Source organism: Mytilus trossulus, chromosome 3, assembly GCF_036588685.1.
Source record: "Mytilus trossulus isolate FHL-02 chromosome 3, PNRI_Mtr1.1.1.hap1, whole genome shotgun sequence".
Taxonomy (NCBI): Eukaryota; Metazoa; Mollusca; class Bivalvia; order Mytilida; family Mytilidae; genus Mytilus; species Mytilus trossulus.
In genome coordinates this window covers 16,526,432-16,548,126 of record NC_086375.1, presented here as the reverse complement: position 1 = coordinate 16,548,126, position 21,695 = coordinate 16,526,432, and the positions used below count along the sequence as shown (strand labels likewise).

The window sequence follows — 21,695 nt, the reverse complement described above, 5'->3', positions numbered from 1 at the left end:
CTGAAATTAAAAAAAAACGAAAGGGAGCTTACGTCAATAGATATAAACAATTCACAAAAGTTTCATGGAAATTGGTGAAGGTGTTTTTGAGTTATTGTCCAAAGTGTGGACGAAGGACGGACAGACAGACAGACGGACAGACAGACAGACGGACGGACAACGGTATACCATAATACGTCCCGTCCCGGGCTAATAAAAACCTTTCGCTGAGATGGGTTTATGACATGATCACTTGCTGTTGATGCTATGTGGACCCAGGCCTTGAATGTCAATGAATTTATAAATTCAATCTGAAGAAATTATTGCTCACCACTAGAGACAACAACATTGTTATTCATGAGAGATTCATAATAGAAAACAAAAATCTTTTATAATTTTAATAGTATATATATTTTACAAAGCACTATCTCATAAAGCACTATAAAACAAAGCGGCTAACATAAAATGTGTCATTTGTTTATTATATTATGTGCATAGTCTATAACCAAATCAATACTAAGTATAATCAAAACATGAAAAATCTATATTGCTAGTCAACAAATTTTCCTTTATATATATCAATCAATTTCTATTTAAATATATTTATTCATATTTGAATTATTTATCAATTCAAATTATCTTAAGAATAAGTATCGTATTTTCACTAGCAAGATATAATGGAAGAGTTATCCCAGCATTTATAAATTGCCTGCAGTTTAGTTTATTTTCCTAAATAACTTATACAGTTATTGAGAACAGGTCCTTGTTCTAAAATTTTCTGAGATAATAAAACAAACAATATTTTCTTAGTAAATGTCAGTGAAAAATAACCTTACATAAGGTAATGTTTACCCTTGGTAAAGAACAAACATAAAAATATATTTGAAATTGGAGGTGAAACACTTTTCAAATTGGGTTATCTCCCATACAGAACAAAACTTAATAAAAAGTAACTTTTTTTACTTTACAAATGATTATTCGTCAATGCAAATGTGCATTAACTTCATTCTTTGAGTTAAATTAAGACTATTGTCATTTACAACAATGATTTTACCTATTTGCAATATAATGATTGAGTTGGTCCTTTATACCAATGAATGAGAATATTGAGCTATTATTTGTTATTGTCTAAATATTTGCAGCTATTTATTATTAGACAAAATATTTAATTATTTTCAATATAATAGTTTAAAAACAACCAACTCTCACCAACCATATTGTGCACCTTGTAACGCCTTTTAAATTAAAGTTTATACTTTTTTATATACACAAAATCATATTCATCTGCTGATTTTTTCAATTCAACAATATTCAACAACAAAAACAGTTTGAGAACATAATAAACTATTAAACAATATAAAAATTCTTATAAAATCTTGATCACTATGGCAAGCATTGATACAATGATAACAATACATATATCAACCAAACTATTCTTTATATACTCCTTATGTTTCCATTATATATCTTTTCTTCCCTTTCACATAATAGACACTGGTAAACAATGTTAGCACTTTTGGTCATCTTGGAAATGAATAATTCACTGGCAATAAGGAGGTTCGCTACTTATTTTCAAAATAAAATACACTAGTAAATATTGATAGGGGACCAAAAGAGTAAATATATAGGTCAATGTGCTTGTTTTTCAAGTTATTAGCCATTGAAATTTTGACAGGAAGATGTTCTCTCTTGACTTTTCTTGATTTATCAATGACAAGTTTAAGTTCTCAAAAACTATTAAAAAATAACGAAGATTTTATAAGACTTTTACAGATGACTTATAATTATACATGTAAAAGATTTATAAAAAGAAAAATGGGGGTCAATGAGCATAATTTTTTAAGGCATTCAAATGGAAAAAAACAACAGAGGATTTTGAAAATCTATCAAAAATCCCAAAACATGACAAGCAAACATCCTTAATTTGTAAGTGATATATGTTACATTTCGTGTCTACAAAATTTGGTGAAAAATATTTTTAAAGTGTGAAATATTTGAACATTAATGAAGCATATATAATTCTGGCCAAAAACAATGAGGCATTCAAAACTATACATTATACAGATTTATTGCATTTAAGTACATATACATATAAAATTGCACACCAAAGTATACCCATATCCCTGAATAAAATGCTTAGTCTTTTGGGAATATACATGTTTGCCAAAATTTGATCCTGTAATGCTTCAATGGGATTATATTTATGAATTCAGCAGCTTGTTATAATATGCTTAATATGCTTTTGTGCAATTAATTTATTTAATAAAGTGTTGAGGGTAAAAATCATATAATATATTCGCTGAGAGTTTAAAGACACCTACCGCTGAGACTACTTTTAAAAATTCTTTTATCTATCAATTTAAAAACAAAACAAATGATGGGTTTTTTCGCTGCCTATATAATTATGCTGTTTGTTTTTTTAAAATAAGTGTAGCCAGATCTATTTCTTGTAATTTTATCTTTAATTTCTAATTATTTGTGTAATAAAAATAAAAATGCTGAAAAATTTATATAACTAATATTTCAAAGTAATTTTTATTTGCATTTTATACTTTTAAGATTGTACAAACCTACATGAATTTCACTACCACAATTTGTATCCCAGGGAACAGTTAAATTATTTCTCAGAGAATATATAAAATACATTGGTATCAAGCAAATATAATTAGATGCAATTAAACTGGCATTGTTGTACAAAAAAAATATGTGTGAAGGATAATAGGAATGCTGTTAACTTATATTCCATAGACATCTAAAGTTATCATCTATAAACTATTTTAACAAGTGGACAAAACAAGGGCTCTTTTGTATGATTGCCGTAACAGTCTTTTCAAACTAAAGCTGTGCAAAATGGTAGACAAAATGATAAAATTTATTTAGAATGGAAAGTAAAAACAGAAACTGCTTGAATTTCCCTTAATATTCTCAGGGAAACTACATAACTTAATACGCATTTTTTTCTTTAACAAAACAAAATATAAGAACAAACAAGACCTATCTTGACTGTATTACTTCAGGGATGGTCAACAATCTTGACTACCAGTTAATGTCTCAGACCACCATTTGTGATTTATACAATAACATCATTAAATTAATTACAGTCAAATAAAAATAGCACAGTGTTTAAAGCTTTATACATTGATTTGTGACCTTTTTCTGATCAAATAACATTGATGTCTGATAAATAAGCGCTATATTGCTATAAAAAGTCGATATCATAATCAATTTATTATTAATTAAGTTAAACATGAACAATGACATAAAACATCTTTTTCAATATTTGGGCTTTAAAATCAATATCTAGGCAAAATATTTCTAGCATGTTGTACATATTCTGTTCCCAATGTCACCTTCTCTTCATTAAATCTTTACTAATGCTAAAAGTAAGTAACAATGCCCTTCAAATACCTCAATAATACAACAACTCTGATGCTGATTTATGTACACACAATATCACATTTGAATTACCTTAAAAAAAATATTTTAAAATGTACTAAATGATTACTGTCAAATTCAGCACCTTAGACGAACAGAGACCTTGCATAAAAACTTAATCTTAATCATGGTTTTAGCCAAATCTTAAAAAAAAACAAAAAAACACACAATAAAGACTTCACCGTCATTTAAATATCTTCCTTATTCCTTCTGCAAGTAAATACTATCAACATCTCATACCATTAAAATTGATTTTTTTTTTTGTAATTTCCAATGAATTTTTTATCACAATTTCAGTGCAAACTGGACTTATTTAAGTTTTATCTGCAATTTGTTATCGGTAATCTGACATTACAACTCATATACAATTCAAAAACAGAAAATATATCTTCATCATCAGACTGAGGTGCTGAATTAAGAGTTAATTCAATTCTTAAAATTGCAACGTTTATTTAAGTTTTTATAAACAATAACAGAAGAAGGAAAATGTTTTTCTTTCATTATGCCCTCAGTGCCTGTCTACCTTCATACACCATTTTAAATGCCTGAAAAAGAAAAAGTTGTAAAAATCAAGTCACTTCAGCTCATGTTAATGTTACTTTTCAAGTTGTGAAGTGGTCCCAGCCATGTGCCCACAACATTTTTGTATTCTATTATTGTAAAAACAACAAATTCATATGTGCTTGCAAAAACATGTATATTTGAAAGCCTTATAAAAAAATGAAGAAAACAACATTTCATATCCAATACCACTGTTTATGGTATAAAAAGCAAAATCGTATTTTTTCTTTCAAATGGTTTTGTAATCTTTTAAATTTTTGATTTTAGTATGTTATCTCCCTTCTTTGTGTAGTTTAAAGTATATTTACAAATAATAAATTAAATTTAACAAGCACTCTGTGAGTATTTCATGGCAATACATAGTCCCCTACCGATTAAAAATTCAATCTAATGGAACCAAATTCTAACTTGATCTATAAGGGACGACATCAAAAGTTCAATGTTGGATAAAAAACTTAATTCACATAGTTTTTTCGCTGACCCCCCTACCCCCCTTCTTAACTTAATTTGGGAAAAATTGATTTACCTATATGGATATATGTAAAATCGATTTTAGATTAACAAAACTTGCAGCAATGTTGACCCCCCCCCCACCCCCACCCCCAAACTATTTGATTTAAGTTTTTTTTATCCTACATCGATCTTTTGATGTCTTCCCTTACTTGTCATGGTGTAAACTACATAAAATAACAAACAAACCTTACCACTAGATTCTTTAAACAGTTTAATAAAGAAAATGGAAAAAAATCCAAAATGTCATTTATCTTAATGCAATGTCTTTAACAAATAATTTTAAAAAGGAGTTATTTCTCTATGAACAGAAATCTATAGTAATTAATAAGTATTTCATTAAAAATTCAATTCTAGGGAAAGTTTACAAATGAGTTATTTCCCTTTGAACGGAAATCTAGTAATTAATTTGTATTTCATAATATATTTAATTCTATGGAAAGGGCTTTAACTGAACAAGGAGAAAAGCTAAAATCCTGAAAATCAAATTTGACCTGGAACTTGTCATGATAAAAAAAATACAACAATTATCAAGTCAACATCTTCAAGCATGAAGAAAAAAAGTCTGGAAAACTGATTTGCCGGAATGACAGATGGACAGACAAACATACAGACGGACAGACAGACAATGCAAACCCAATGTCCCCTTTCGACTTCCACGGTAGAGAACTAATAAAGTAAACTTATGTAATCTTGTTCATTGTTGTTTGTACATCTATTTTTATCTGAAGAGTCAGGTGTTGATGATTGGCCTGATCACTCGACAAGACTACTAATTATTATCAGAGAATCATTAAGGGGATACAACTCTTTGGTTCTACATACCTTTTGCATAGCAGCTATCCATATCTGTGCTTGTTTCTTATTGGCCCCTGTTGTGACAACCATCTTCACCATTGTCATTACATCATTGCTATTCTTATATTTCAATGCAAGACCAGTGGCAAGTGTGTTTCCTGAAATTGTCATTTGTGAATTTTTTAAATAATGTAAGTTTATAAGCAAAAACCTGAAAAAAAGACTTGAAATGAATACTGTAAATCCAATTTCAAATTTTCATACAAGGATTATTAAAATTAAATAGAAAATTTAAAAAAAAACATATAGTATCACTTATTTTGTAATAACTTTATGACAGAAATAAATAAAAATAACATATTTTAAAACAATTAAAAAATGATAGTTGCTATTTTTCATTCTTATTTTGTCATCAGAATAAGCCTAAAATAAGACATCATAACAACAAGTTAAACACATCAACAACATCAATCTCACCATTATCATCTACAGAAGGCAGCATAAACAAATAAAACAACTTTTTGTTTTAAATGACATTTTATATTAGTTTACATTCATTCAAATATGTACTGAAAACAAGAAGATTTTACAATATTATGTGAATGTTCTTTCAAACTTCATTTACTTACCTGCTAATTCTACAATACAATAAGTTTCAATGTTCACTTAAAACAGAATGTAAATTGAACAATTTGGAGAGAAAATTTCTTTTGTGAAGTCAAGTGAGAAGCATATTACCAACAAAGTTTTTAGAGTTATCTCCCTTTTAATGTTTTCAAGAAAAACATTACATCTGTACAGATACAGAAAATTAAGAACAACTTTATACTACACAGTCAATTATATAAATTTGAATACATACTTTTCAATCTATATCTGCAATTGTATTTTGTTCTCAAAATAGCAATATGGAGCAGTGACACATAACAAATAGTTTGTGTTTTATGTCGTTGGGTTGCTGTCTTCATTGAGTTATACCCTACATCTTTTCTTATTTGCATAACAAAATTAGGTTGTTTTTATCATCTACAGATGTTTTATAAACATATTTGTAGACACTGTAAAATAGTGAAAGGTCAAGATCATACCTTCATCATCTCTACTGTTGGCCATGATCTGTAAAGACTCCAAATTAGACACTTTAATGGACTCATATTTATCACTCTCTGCTTCAAAATTTAAAAATCTGAAAAGAGGTTAAAACTTGCTTTAATAAAATAAAGTTCATTTGAAATGCAGAATATGATTAGTACATGGTTTACTTTTACAAATTATGACTTGGATAGAGAGTTGTCTTATTGGCACTTATGCCACATCTTCTTATATTAGATTGTAGAAATCTTGCACCCATACATAATTCCAAATTATTTTCTGTCTTTTATTGATATCCCTGGCCATGTTTTAAAAAATAAGAAAAGAGAAAAAAATTGAGACATTTTCCACCACAGTAAATTTTATTCTAAAATGAAATTGGTCAAATTTAAAATGACCAATTATTTTTTCTAGAGAAAAGAAATACCTGTGATCTGATGATAATTTACACAGAAACTGTGATTCGATGTCTGATTGGTCCTTTCCAGACAACATGAATTGTCCACCTATAAGGACATAAATATTTGTATACAGACAATCAACTAACAAACATTTGAGTATATAAAGCAAAAAAGAGAAGGTCCGTTATCAGTACAGTGAAGTCTATTTTGATTGAACAAAACCTTCATCAGACGAATGTGCTTTTTATATTAAAGAGGCACTAGCTGTCAAATTCATGGTCACCGATTTGACTCAAATTCTCATATTTTATTTATAACAATGTAAAACATTTATCCAAACTATCAAAAGTGTGAAATAAACAGTTTACAGAAAATAGGGTCAATAATATGAAGATTTGTTTCGTGTGTATTTTAGTCTAGACTCCATCTAATTAAATATCGAGTTGACCTCAGATGACCATATAAGTTATGTAAACATAAATATACTAATGATTAGATATAAATAGATTAATCCAACACGTGCAGTTGGATTTTTATAGGTCTGTTAAATTTAATTTTATAGATTAAAAATATATGTTTCTCATCGTTTTTACATGTAGAAGAAAGATTTTTAGTGGATCGAATCAGTCATCAAATGATTTACCTTTGTTTCACTTTCAATGTTGACATTCCTTTCCTTTAAATAAACAGTACATGTATAAAGCATGCTTTGTCCATCTCTACTTATGGGTTAAATTGAAGTTCACAAGAATACGGATTTAATGAGGTCAATTATTCACTTGCAAGTGAATACTTCATTATCAATATTATTTAGCTTAATTTGACAAAATTGAACCATTTTGGCTGCTAAAAGCGAATTTTTATTTCACTATTTACTTTTATTATTGATTGAACAAAAACAAATCATACTTAAGATTTCTTTACATCTCGTAGCTAGTGCCCCTTTAAGGTTACAAAAAGTCATAAAGTGAAATCTATTTTGACATCTCCTGAGCTTATTTCCATAGAATAAAATCATCTGTTCTTGAATATTATATGCACAGAACAATAACAAAATATAAGTTTGCCTTTTATACATACCATTGACAAGAGTTTTGACATGTTTATCGAAGAATTCATTTTCTTTCTTTGTGGTATCTGTACATGTTGCACAATGTCGTACAGGATCAATGAAGCACATTCTGGGCAGAGCTACTTTTGTTTTGCAACAATTATCACAAAAACACCGCCCACATCTTCTACAGTGATGCTGGAAAAAAAGACAACACATATTTCTGTAACTTCAAATGCTAGCAATAAGTGGTCATTAATTTGGTAAAATAAAATATAGTTCATGTTTATAGCGGCTGGACATCCAAAATTTAGTAAAAAAAGACTTTAACCAATTTCCTATCACTTTCTGTTAGTAACTTAAGTGACTACATGTATGCATATAATAAATAAGTACTCATATACATATAATCAAAATACTTTCCTGTTGTATTATATTTCTTGAACTTGAAGGAGCATAAAGATATGTTGTAAATATTAACAATGTGAGTTTTGTATGCATGTTTTTCACAAAAAAAGAAACAATAAAATGGAACATGACATTCAGTAGTTATCATCTGTTAATGTGGTTCATATTAAAGTGTTTCTCATTTCTTATATAGATTAGATGGCTTTGAACTAGGTGTCAGATAACTGCAAGTACTCTCAGATCTGTTCATTGTGTCTTTTTGTGTCGGGATGTATAAGTACCCGGCCACGTCCACTAGTATATTTGTCCATCTGATGAGTTAAGCCTTTTTCAACTGATTTTTATAGTTCGTTTTCATGTTTTACTGTTATACCATTGTCCCAGGTTAGGGGAGGGTTGGGATCCCGCTAACATGTTTAACCCCGCCACATTATTTATATACATGTATGTGCCTGTCCCAAGTCAGGAGCCTGTAATTCAGTGGTTGTCGTTTGTTTATCTGTTACATATTTGTTTTTTGTTCAATTTTTTATATATAAATAAGGCCTTTAGTTTTCTCGTTTGAATTGTTTTTACAGTGTCTTATCAGGGTCTTTTATAGCTGACTATGCAGTATGGGCTTTGCTCATTGTAGAAGGCTGTACGGTGACCTATAGTTGTTACTGTTTGTGGCATTTTGGTCTCTTGTGGACAGTTGTCTTATTGGCAATCATACCACATCTTCTTTTTCATATAGACCATTGGTTTTCCTGTTTTAACCTAGTCATTTTGGGGGCCCTTCATAGCTTGCTGTTCAGAGTGAGCCAAGGCTCCTTGTTGACTGTACTTAGACCTATAATGGTTTTTCTTTTACAAATTCAATGCGACTTGGATGGAGAATTGTCCCCATTGGCACTCATACCACATCTTCTTATATCCATATATTGATTCAAAAGATAACTCATAATTGTAATTAATATCTGACAAAATAATATTTAATTCAAAGAAATGATTTTACAACGTAAAAAATAATTCCTACATTGAAAAGCAATTGAAACTTTCTGCAAAATCAACACAAACATTTTATTTAAAAAAAATATATATTTTAAATTTTTCTTTCCAACCCACCTTTCTTCTCCTGAGGAAATCAAACTTGCCTCTACAACTCTGACAACAATCACACTGAAAGATACAGAATTAAATAATATATGACACATGTTTCAACAGAAAAATAAGACAACTTACTTTTTAAATTTATTTATGGTGCCCTTAAAAATACTTTTTAATTAGAGGAAAACATATACAATGTACATATACAATGATGTATATAGGATTAATGTACATGTACAAATGTAGGAAATTAATTGGAAAGTGCACCAATCTGAAAGTGCAAGAATCTAAATGTTGTCTTAGCCAATAAGTAAAGAAATATCATGACAAAATAATTTAACCTACTACATATGAATTGTACATTTTTTGTATGTAACAGATAATTAAAGAGTATCATTATTACCAAATTTGGAAAGTAAAACTTGCTTAAGTATACAATATCAAAGGGACTAGACTACAGGTCAGATATACAGCCTGTTAATACACCTTATCGCTATTCCCCGGCTGACCCCAGAATCTGTCCCTCTTGAACTATTGAGGTCATACATCAATCACTTTTCAATTGTGGCATCAAATATTTTGTATCACGATGTCAAATATTACGGGAACCTGTGTGAAGTCCAGTAATGGTGGACAAATAGTGATAAGGTGTATCGTCTATGTGCATTTGTATGTACATGTATGTACATCTACGTAGATCCCTCTGTTCATGGAGCACCCGTCAAGAGCTGTGAGGGTACAGTGGAATCCATGTACACTCCCTATCAAGATGTGTCGCTGTCATATTACAACAATCCCCACCCCAATATAAGAGAGTGCTAAGACATCTGAAAGAGTCAGTTATAATGTTCTAGGAAGCTAAAGTACTCGAAAAGAACCACTTCCTACATCAAAGTGATATCAGCAAATTGATCGCAAGGTCAAAGTCCGTGCAACTTTGACCAACTGAGGCCTTTAAAGTATGCATTCTAATTTAAACTCCAATCTAGGTATCAGAGATGTGTGAGGGAGTGTAAAAACTGCCCTTCTGAGCCTCTTTGACATGTACTGATATTTTAGTGCCAGGAGTTGGAATCAAACTCATGACCATCAGCACTATATCCATTGATCTCAACCACAAGGCACGAACCCACTTTATTCAAAAATATATCTGACCTGTTGTCAAGTCCCTGTGAAAACTTTTAAACACTTAACTGTGGACTGGTGTTAATGGTGAGACTGAAAGGTGTATCAATGACTATCATGTTACAGGAACAGAATTTCAACAACAATTAGTCAGTAAATAATGGCAAACGGTACTGTGTACCTCATTATCAGGGACCCATGGTGGTTCCATCAAAAGAAATGGACTAGTTTCTTCGTCGTCGACTGTCACCATACGAAGACCACTTTTAGATCGAACAAGTTTCTTTTCAGGGGCGGCCATTGTTTACGCCGGAAATGTCATTTGTGTAAACTTCGTCCTCGGACTTTTACCTTGCAAACTACGCAAATTATAATGTTTACACTGCCAACCAAAACAGAAATTTTGAAGTTCTGCTTTCTACTTCTAGAATAACTGACAGATGATCTATAAGATGAACAACATGAAATTACTCATCACTATCGCCATCCTTATACCCAGTAACCAAACAGCAGGTATCAGCAAATCTTACTTTAAAATAAATAACAAAATATAAATAACAAGGTCAAAATTAAGGATAGTTTTCAGTTTATAACTTCGTATGAGTATCTACATGATCCATAAATAAATGTGCATATAAAACCATATGTGATGTGTTGGTCAACAATAATTTCCTAGTAATAAACTCTGCAATTGTTGTTGGTCCAAACGACATATAATACACGGTCCCATCAGGGCTTACTCTCGCTTCTTAATTGTCTTACCTTATCGCTATTTCACTATTTGTCCGCCAATTGAGGGGGGTTGGAGGGGGTCCTGATCCAGTAATCCGGCGCTTAAAAGCATGAAATCCTGAAGTCCCAAATTTAATGCTTTTTTTTTTTTTTATTCAAATTCAAATTCAAATATTTTATTGGACAAAGCACATATGATACAATGCGTATTCCAAGATATAAACACATTAAACATGACAATTTATGCAAATACAACATAAAGAAAACATTTGAAGTACCAATTATATATATAATATCACAGTATTACATAGTATTACATAGTATTATACTTATGGTAGACCAACTGACATTAGATTATTATTACGAGCTTCAAAAGCTTGACTTAAATAACTACATATTTGTCTGGTGTTAACTAGATTTACTGGATTAAGTAAATAGATCGTTGATTTAATATCATCATCATTATTAAGGTTTTTGAAAATATCAAACTTCTCTCGAAGGTCTTTATATAGAGGACAATGTAAAAGAAAATGAATTTCATCTTCCACTTTATCTTTACAAAGTTTGCAGCTTCTTTCACTTGCTAAAATTTTTGGTTTGCTATACCTCCCAGTTTCAATTGCAAGTGAATGTGCACTTATTCTAATTTTTGTAAGCAGTGACCTATCATATTTTTTAATATCAAATCTTAATAAGTAAGCTTTCAAGTCAAATGATGAGCACATTTTACTATAAAATCTTAGTTTACCTGTGTTATTAGATTTAATATTCTCAAGTTGACCCAAAATCTTGCATTTATAAAAGTTTTTCAGTGAGTTCCAAACATATTATGTGATATTTGAAGTGAATCAAAGTTGATTAACTTTTTTAGTTTGTGTAAGGACTGTACCCAGCAAGCGCTCTTTTGTGTATACAATTTTTTATCTTCAATGAATGCAGATTTTAATAGATCAAATTTTGGGTTGTTTCCAACTTCAATGTCAGTTAATCTAGCATAGTATTTAAACATTAGTTTATATGATATAAAACACACTGGATATAGCTCAAGTTCTGTACGTAAAGCTAAATTGGAAGCCTTACCATGAACACCAAGAACATTTTTCATAATCATATTCTGAACCTTTGCAAATGGTAGTTTATCAGCAGTGTCAAGATTTATATTAAAATCTGAGATCCAAATTTCAGATCCATAAGTCATAATTGGTGAAATTAATGAGTTGAAAAGTCTTACCCATTTTTCCACTGCAATACAATTAGAATATGGTAATTTTGATTTCAAGGCGAAATATGCCTTACGTGCTTTATCAGCAAGATTTTCAGCTGCTATATTAAGTTCACCTCTATTGTTGAAGACTATACCTAAGTATTTATATTCCGTAGCAGATTCTAATGGTTGGGGACCAAAATAAAAATAATGTTTATCTAATAAAGATCTATTTTTACTATTTGATAAAATCATAGTTTGTGTTTTCTTGGTGTTCACATTTAGGCCCCAATCAATACAAAAGGATTGTAAGGCATCCACACAGTGTTGCAAGCCATTAGGTGTTTCTGAAATTAAGATTAAATCATCTGCATAAAGAAGATGACTAAAGTTATTATTCTGATTTAAATTAACTGGATCAGACAAAACAGGGTTGAAATAGGAATCTATGTCATCGACAAAAATATTAAAAAGGGTGGGGCTAAGACTGTCCCCCTGTTTCACCCCTAAATTAGCATGGAATGATTCACTAATAAATCCATCTGTTTTACAACAATATAATGTATTACTATACATATGTTTTAACAAGTCATAAAATTTCCCACCTATTCCCTTTTTGAGCAATTTATGTAGTAGTGCCTTTCTTACAACACTGTCGAATGCCTTTTTAAAGTCCACAAAACAAATGTAAAGATTTTTCTTACACTTATTTAGATATTTATTAATTAAAGTTTTCATTATGAATATATGGTCACTTGTTCTATATCCTTCACGAAAGCCACCCTGATTGGCACTCAACAAGTCTTTAGACTCTATGAACACGGTTAATCTGTTTTGCAGTAATGAAGTAAATAATTTACCTAAACAGCTAGAGACACATATACCTCTATAGTTATTGCAATCACTAGGATCACCTGATTTAAAAATTGAAGAAATGTATGACAGATTCCATGATTTTGGAAATTTTCCACATTGAAGTATTTTATTAAAAAGTTTTACCATAACTAGTACCATGGATGAGGCACTACATTTAATAAACTCATTCAATATCAAATCAGGACCACCAGACTTACCAGATTTAAGTCTAGTGATACCCTTTTTAACTTCATTACAAGTAAATGGGTAATCCAGAGAGCAATGATTGTCCTTTGATGTCTCAAGATCATCAGGAAAATTAAGTTCTGAATCAGAGTTTAATAAGGATTTGTAATGTTCTACCCATTCCTGCTTTGATAATGGACTGGGTGCCTGCTGGTGGTTTTTTTTTAGATCGTTAATAGATTTCCAAAAGGACTTAGAGTCTTTGTGTTCTAGGCTATTCAATTTACTAATAAATGTCCTATAAAACTCCGCTTTTAAGCTCTTTTTTTGTTTATTATAATGTTTTACACAATTAGAATATGTTTGGCGAAGGTTAGCATTATTTTAAAGGAATTTAAATCCTGACAACCCTGAAATTTGAAAAAAGAATTCCTGGATCCTGAAAGGACCAATCCCGAAATCCTAAGCTTAAAAACCCATGATCCTCAATAACAAAAACCTGCCCCCACTCTTACTAGACATCACAAAAGTTCCCAGAATACAAATTATTTGACTCCACAATGGAAAAATGTGATCATGGTGATTGTTGAATGAAGTTAATAGTTCCTGGGACAGTAGTCTGAGATTACTCTGACGTCCAATGGCTGTTTTTGCCAGACAAGCTGGGGCCCTGGGTCCCCAGGCCCCAGCTTGTCTGGCAAAACAGTCGTTGGACGTCAGAGTAATCTCAGACTACTGGGACAGATTCACAAATAGCGATAAGGTGTATACACCTTATCTCTATTTGTCCACCATTACTGGACATTACACAAGTTCCCGTGATTTTTTTACATCATTATACAAAATATCTGACGCCACCATGGAAAAGTGATTGTTGTATGACGTTAATAGTTCAAGCTGGACAGATTCTCAGGTCAACTGTGAATAGCGATAAGGTGTATTGTATCAGACTGTGCTAATTCTTCAACTACTTGATGCTAGTTTGAGATATGCTTATTTTAATACACCTTACCAATCAAGGTTGGCAAAAACCCAGGTTTTGTGAGTATTGCCCAGCCCAGTGGGAAATACTGGGAAAACCTGGGTATTACAGGGTTTTACTGGGTAATACTGGGCAATACTGGGTAATATAAGATACTGGACTGAATTTTAAAGAAGATTTTGTAATCAAAACAAATGCAATACATTAAAGATACATATATAATCATATTTTGATTTATAAGTTTACTTGTTTGGGAGTCGTATTATACATATATGTACAGGTACATGTGTATACTTTTAAGAAAGTATTATTCTAACAACTCTGAGACAAGTGTACATGAACACACATTATACAAATATCTATGCAAAAAGCTTTTCTCAATAACCCCTATAAACCTTTAAAATCACCTTTCTGTCTGGATTGGTCAAACTGTTAACATAAAGCCCCAAAAAAATTGTTATTCAAATATATATAACTAATATTAACAATTACATGTAAGAAAAAAAACTTTGAAATAATTAATATGGTCAAATGTACATAACTAATCAAGAAGTGACTATTCAGATCGGTGCATTACATTTGCGCGCAAAAATCATTACGTTTGCACGCAGCTTTTGATTACATTTGCGCGCATTTTTTTGACAGGTAAACTCAGGTAAAATACAGGTTATAGTACTTATTTATTTATTAATTTGTTGAATTATATACAAGTATTAGTACCCCTTCCGTGAGTATAGGTCTGATAAGGCAGGGGGGGAAAAGATAAAGACGCATATTTTTTTCGATTTTCAGTTACAATTCAACAAGTCAAAGGTGTATGTAAAATGAATGTGCACAAATGTAATCAAAAGCTGCGCGCAAACGTAAAACATTTTAATCCCCAAATGTGCGCAAACGTAGTGCGCCCATTCAGATTAGAACACAGATATGTTTTTATAACAATAATCAGCCTTTTCATTTCTATAAGAGTTAATGACAAGACCCTGTCGGGTGTTTATTTAGCAATATGATTGCATAAATAGCAATTTAATATAAAATTCCCATTTATTAAAACACTGCAATAAACTGCATTTTTTTCAAAGTTTGGATTATTGAAACAATGCTTGGTAATTAACAAGGAATCCTAAAATGTGCAAATCTTGTATTTTGCCTACATAAAATTTAAGTGGAGAAGTGAATGAATTGAATTTTTAATCTTCTAGAAATGACTCTTAATGGTTATTTGTATAAAATGTATATTTTTAGCTATAAATCTAAGTCTTTTCTATTTTTCGTTAGAAGAAGCTTTAAAAATTTTATTGCCCAGTATTGCCCAGTATAACCCATTTCTGGGAGTATTGCCCAGGCCGGGAAAACCCAGGCGGGTAATACTTTGCCAACCCTGTTACCCCTAAAAATATTGGTAAAGGCTGTACATGTGTCATGTGAATTCATTTATTTTTGTGGATACCAATTTTCTGGGATTCAGGAACAATTATATTTTCATGTATATTTAATTTTATGGTTTGTTTCAAAGTCTGTATACACTCTTGAAATTCATTGCTTACCTTTACCAAATAAATGTACAAATATTGGTATCCCACTAATAATAATGAATTCATAGTATACAAATAGCTGGTTATCATATCATAATTTAGTAGACACCATCTTTTTTTTATCTTGAAGATATAGATATTGTATGGCATGGTGGAGAAAAGACAGCAAATGTCTCAGCAACAGAGATGTCACCAGGATCCCGAGCTGAGGGAGGATTGTGGTTTGATGATAACACAAAGTCTTATCTGTTTGGTGGATGGTCCTACAATAGTGTATCAAAGGAATTTACTCTCACCAATGATTTATGGGTGCTGGATGTCAATACATTCCACTGGACTACTTTGAAACCTGTTGCTAAAAATAAACCATCACCTCGTTACTCTCCTTCAATTTGTGGCATACCATCAAGAATGATTGTTATTTTTGGCGGTATTGATAAAGATGGTAAAAAACTAGATGACACTTGGATTTACAATTTAGTAGACAATTCATGGCAAGAACTTACATTGTCAGGTAATGATTCCATGATTAGCCATCCACCAGCGCGAGGCCACCAGTCAAGTTGGTGCACAAGCACTAAGCTTACAATATTTGGAGGAAGAAATGCAGAACACAAAGCATTACATGACATGTGGTCTTTTTCTTTAGTTAACCAAAAATGGAGTGAAATGGAAAGCTCAAAAAAATATCCATCTAACAGTTTTGGTCAAACTATTGTTTCATATCCCAAACCTCGTAGTGGGGCAACAACCTTTCAGCAAGGGTCTTTATACTTGTTTGGTGGCAATACTGCTGAAATAGATTCAGGTGAAACAAATATTGATGGCAAATATGCTAATGATCTCTGGAGTTATGATATTGGAAAAGATTCCTGGACAAAGATCGGTGGTTCTGACACTGTATGTCATCATGGCAATTATGGTCATTTCCAAGTTGCCGGTAAAGACAACTGGCCTGGATGCCGTGTCAAGGCTACAGGATGGGTGGATACTAATGGAAACTTATGGATGTTTGGTGGAGATGGATCAGATTCCACAGCTGCATCTGTCACAGTTTTTAAACCAGGAAAATTATTAAATGATTTATGGCGGTATGAATTTGTTTTCAAAATGTGGTCGTGGATGGGTGGCAACAAGTATGGGAACACAGGTGGAAAATATGGGGAGTCCAGTTCAGAACGTTATCCAGGAAGTAGAACTGGCTTTATGTCATTCAACCGGAACCACAATTTTAATCACATTTTCGGAGGCATGGGGCATGATACAAATGGAAAAGATGGGTTGCTTAGCGACCTGTGGGAAATAGATGTACACAAGGAAGTGGTTTATGGGAAATATCCTACTACCAGCAATGTATTCATGATAATATTTGGTCTTTGTGGATTAATTTTGTTAATCGTAGCGCTGTCTTTGTATAATCGTAAATTCTTTAAAGGTTCAGAAAAGGAAAAAGATAAAATGTCAGATACTGAGTACTGTATGCTAACTAACATTGATGATGAGGATTAGATTGTTTATACATGTTATATGTTGGGAAGATTTTAAAGCTATTTCTGGAAAATTCCTCCAAAAAGTTTATAGAATGATAACATCCCAAATATGGCATTGTACAGCTATTTCAAGATGCGCTGTAACAAAATTTGACTTTTTTCAGATGCCTTTGTTATAGCTGATGAGTTTCTTTTAGAACAAAGGCAGTAGCCAAACAAAATATAAAAGGCTTAGTGTTATTAAATGGATGATTTTTTGAATAAATAGGAATCGCAATGTTACACCCTAGCATGGTAATTTAAACATTTAAATAATTTGGTTTTACTTTTAGGGGTTCTCTGTGATGGAGAGGAGGAAAGATGGATATGTTTGGATGAGACCCTCGTCCAAAGTTGAAACTTAATCTTAATTTGATCATTTGATATCAGATTTTGATTTATATTGTCTGTGTTTTTAATCAAAAGTGTAATACTTTTAAATTGCATATCAAGCATTTTTCCTCTAAATTAAAATATCTTCACACTTAACTTTATTTGCATTGTCATAAATATTTGCCACTTATGTCCTAAAATATCTACAGATAAAATTAACAAATAAAGTTATAAATTTATTTCATCACATAATTTTTAATGTAAATGAATCGGAAGAATATATTTGTTCATTCAATAATCATAATGAAAGAAACATTTAAAAAAAATAACACTGCAGATTTGTATTCTCCAATTGATCATCTGTTCTAATTCATTCATCTTCAAATATTGTATCTAGTTAAGAAATTGAATTTGCAGTTTGCCTCTACTATTAAATATGACTAATAAAATCTACAAAATAAGTATCCTACAAATAAGAATTTTCTTCCAAGGGAGATAATTCATTATCACAAGAAGAGTTACTTCCCTGTTGTTTACTCCTAACAAAGCAAAATATGTTTCTATGAATAAGAATTTGCAGTTTGTCTTGATCCATGAAATCCTTAATTATGATATTTATACTTATTGTTTATTATGTGCACAGTAATTTGTGCACATCCAAAATCTAGTTGGTATTTTAGATACTTCAGGTAAAAAAACATCTGTGAAGTTTTTGCATTTTTTTTTTTTTTTTTGTGAAATTGATACTTATCGGTATTTAGATGTAATCACTATGTGTGTGAGGTCATTTCACTTACAGCCTTGTCACATTCATTGGGTTGTTTTTGATTTTTTTAAGCATTTCCTTTATTGTGTGCATATTTGAGAGATAAAATTGTTTATAAAAAACTTAATTTGTTGAGTCAAAATACAACCTAAATGGCCCAACTCCTGCTATCATTTCATTTATTTTTGTACATTGAACAAAAATTTTGAGATTTTATATAAAATGCTCTTATTTATTTATTTTATTTATAAGTTTGTATTCTGTAAGTAATCATCTTTGTTTTGTACGATGTATTGTAATCAATTTATAATGAGAACAATTTTTTTAGGTTGTGCTTTTGATATATAGAACATTAGTGATTTTCATACCTAGTACTCATTAGAGAATATTTATTTGTTTATTCATGTAGTATATTTCTTTTTGTAGGTGTTTGTGTTAGCTTTTGCAACACATGTAGTTCTTTTTTTACATACTTAACTTTGTTTGTGATATGTAACTACTTTTAACTCTTTAGATTAACATACTCAGGCTTGTATGTATATATATAGACAGTCAAAGATTTACCATTGTTATTAGAGAAAGAAAGGTATAAATTTAAAAGGATTTCAAACATTGCCAATATATAATTTACAAAATCCAAATCAAAAGCACTAGTGTGTGAATAGAAAAGAAAAACAATTTATTAAAGAATATTAAATCGAAACATGAAAAGATTTTATATTGTGCTTATACAAAAGAAACTGACAATTGTACTCATCTTATTTGTACAAAATATTGTAAATTTACTGTTCAGTTGTTTATGAAAAAAAAATCTGAGTTATTTCCCCTTACATAAAACAAAAAGTTATCAATTTCCTTTTTGTAAGAAAAAATGTAACTGATGGAAAAATCATTTGAATGAAAAGTCTTACAAATTATTTTCATTTTAGCATAAAATCTAATTGATCTAATTGTTTTGATTATTTATTTTTCATCATGTTTAATACTATATTTACTGTATATTCCAAAGCTTAGTTTGTCATGTGTGTTTTTTTTTTGTGGTATTTTTATGTTCTTCAATTATTCTTATATTATCAATATACATGTGTATAGTGAATTCTAAAAGTGCTGGTATTGTGTGCATTTATTATCATGATTATAATGATTATTGATTATACCTCAAAATAATGATTCAAACTTGTGATGTGAGAAAAAAATTTGCATTCATATAATGCAGCATTATTTTAATTAGATTTCTCACAACAATGATAATAATATTGCAAATATTTCTGAATTAACATGTACAGAAACAAGTCTTTATGACTATAAACATGTTATTTAACAATAATTGACTCACTGTGAGTTCTTGATTATGTTTATTTTATTAACATATCATTTTTCATGTACATGTATGAATGTATTTGTTTTATAAATTAATTTTCAATTTGCAAGAAGAAGGCTGGTAATCCCAGATTTACTGGTTGCAAAAACTATCTTTCTCAAGAAAATCAACTTTTTGTTCAAATATTGTCATATGTAAAGTTCCCTGAATTCACTTATTTTCATAAGTCCCATAGTCTTCTATGTGTATTGCTCAATAATAGACATGTACACTATGGAATTTTCTATTCTTTTAAAAGTCAGTCTGAAGATTATCTCCCTTTGATTATCACTCTGAAGATTATCTCCCTTTGATTATCACTCTGAAGATTATCTCCCTTTGATTTTCACTCTGAAGATTATCTCCCTTTGATTATCACTCTGAAGGTTGCAGTCTTGTAATTGATTGCTCCATAGGCTTACATGCAAAACAGCTGATCTTCAATAAATTCAAAAATGCTACATAGAAAAAATATTTAGTCTACATTTCATGCATTTAGTAATGTTATACTATGATTTCATGCAAAAAAAATGGCACCTTGCCACGAAGAATAAAAAGTTAATCAACCTCAATGTCAAAACTTCCTTTTTCTACTTTCTGTTTGCTGTTTTCATCCGACCGCACCACTTCTAGTAAACATGAGATCCTTCTACCTTCCTGTTTTAATTTCTGAAAAAAGATGACATATTTTTGTTACATTTAAATAGTACTATCAATTCATCACAAAGTTTTAATTAAACAGTTTATAGGCTGTGCAGAAAAAATTCAGAAAAATTGGGACTATTTTATTACACTCCATGTTTTGACATGCACCGGAAACTGAAAAATGTAATACAAGACTGGTACCTGAAGATTATCTCCTTTTGATTATCACTCTGAAGATTATCTCCCTTTGATTATGTCTAGCTTTTGCTAAAATAAAACAAATAAAAAAGTAAAATCACAAAAATACTGAACTCAAAGGTAAATTCAAAATGGAAAGTCCCCTAATCAAATGGTAAAACACATCAAGCTAATAGACAACAACTGTCATATTCCTGACTTGGTACAGGCATTTTCAAAACAGTGGAAAAATATTGTTTTTCATTTAATCTCGGAAACTGATATAAAGATATTATGGTCACATTTTACTTAAGAACAGGATACTTCTCTAAAGGGGTTTGCCAAACATATATGTTTATTATAATATAGATTTGGCTGATATAGAAAATCTCTCCATCCAATAAAAAAAACGATGTGTAAAATGTATATATGTGAATGTTCCCTGAAAGACATCTTCAAATATATTTAATCTGAATTGTTGAAATCCATGTTTCTGTATGGAAGGAAAATCTTAAATAATCACTCAGATCAAAAATGAAATAGCAAATTAAGTGCACATCTTCATTTCCTATATTCTTTGCCAGTTTTGTGTAATTCTGTAGAGCAATATTTATTTTTTTTTGTTATTAACAGCAAAGTGTTTATTAAGCTTTATTTACCGGTATATGCATATTGTTTTTACTTACCTTGTATGGTGTATCAATTACTTATTGTTGTGTGGAGTAATTTACAATTTAGAATATTGTTATTATGTGTTTATTTATTTTCTTAAATAAATGTTGAAAACATGATAATTTTTCATTTTTAGTAATTAGAAAAAAAAGGGTTTTGTAGACCTATAATAATGATGCTTTCTAAATGTTTGTCCAGAACTATGTCTGCTCTTTTTTCTTGACCAACACTTGATATAGTCATGGATGGTTGGTTTAGATGGTCACTACT

The 21,695-nt window shown here is 30.4% G+C and overlaps 2 protein-coding genes across 2 annotated transcripts; one reads left to right on the top strand and one right to left on the bottom strand.

The window, feature by feature from the left end:
• Positions 1-363: 363 nt before the first annotated feature.
• LOC134710262 (zinc finger FYVE domain-containing protein 21-like) lies at positions 364-10,811 on the bottom strand. Its single transcript, XM_063570542.1, has 7 exons — positions 10,631-10,811; positions 9,343-9,396; positions 7,857-8,025; positions 6,803-6,881; positions 6,372-6,469; positions 5,311-5,441; positions 364-3,959 (listed from the first exon to the last, which is right to left on the bottom strand). The coding sequence occupies exons 1-7, from the start codon at positions 10,748-10,750 to the stop codon at positions 3,915-3,917; spliced, it is 696 nt and encodes a 231-aa protein (XP_063426612.1). The 5' UTR covers positions 10,751-10,811; the 3' UTR covers positions 364-3,914.
• Positions 10,771-21,470, top strand: LOC134710261 (uncharacterized). The gene is made up of 3 exons (XM_063570540.1): positions 10,771-10,962; positions 16,074-20,317; positions 20,784-21,470. Exons 1-2 carry the CDS (start codon positions 10,890-10,892, stop codon positions 17,450-17,452), a joined length of 1,452 nt encoding a protein of 483 aa, XP_063426610.1. The 5' UTR covers positions 10,771-10,889; the 3' UTR covers positions 17,453-20,317; positions 20,784-21,470.
• Positions 21,471-21,695: the final 225 nt, after the last annotated feature.

What these genes read in the sequence shown, in the direction of transcription:
- LOC134710262 (XM_063570542.1), bottom strand. Translation starts at nt 10,750, where the DNA reads ATGGCCGCCCCTGAAAAGAAACTTGTTCGATCTAAAAGTGGTCTTCGT. An exon ending in TGTCAAAACTCTTGTCAATG is followed by an intron (nt 6,882 to 7,856) that starts GTATGTATAAAA and finishes ATGTCCTTATAG; the next exon opens with GTGGACAATTCATGTTGTCT. An exon ending in AAATTATCATCAGATCACAG is followed by an intron (nt 6,470 to 6,802) that starts GTATTTCTTTTC and finishes ACCTCTTTTCAG; the next exon opens with ATTTTTAAATTTTGAAGCAG.
- LOC134710261 (XM_063570540.1), top strand. Translation starts at nt 10,890, where the DNA reads ATGATCTATAAGATGAACAACATGAAATTACTCATCACTATCGCCATC. An exon ending in ACCCAGTAACCAAACAGCAG is followed by an intron (nt 10,963 to 16,073) that starts GTATCAGCAAAT and finishes TTTATCTTGAAG; the next exon opens with ATATAGATATTGTATGGCAT.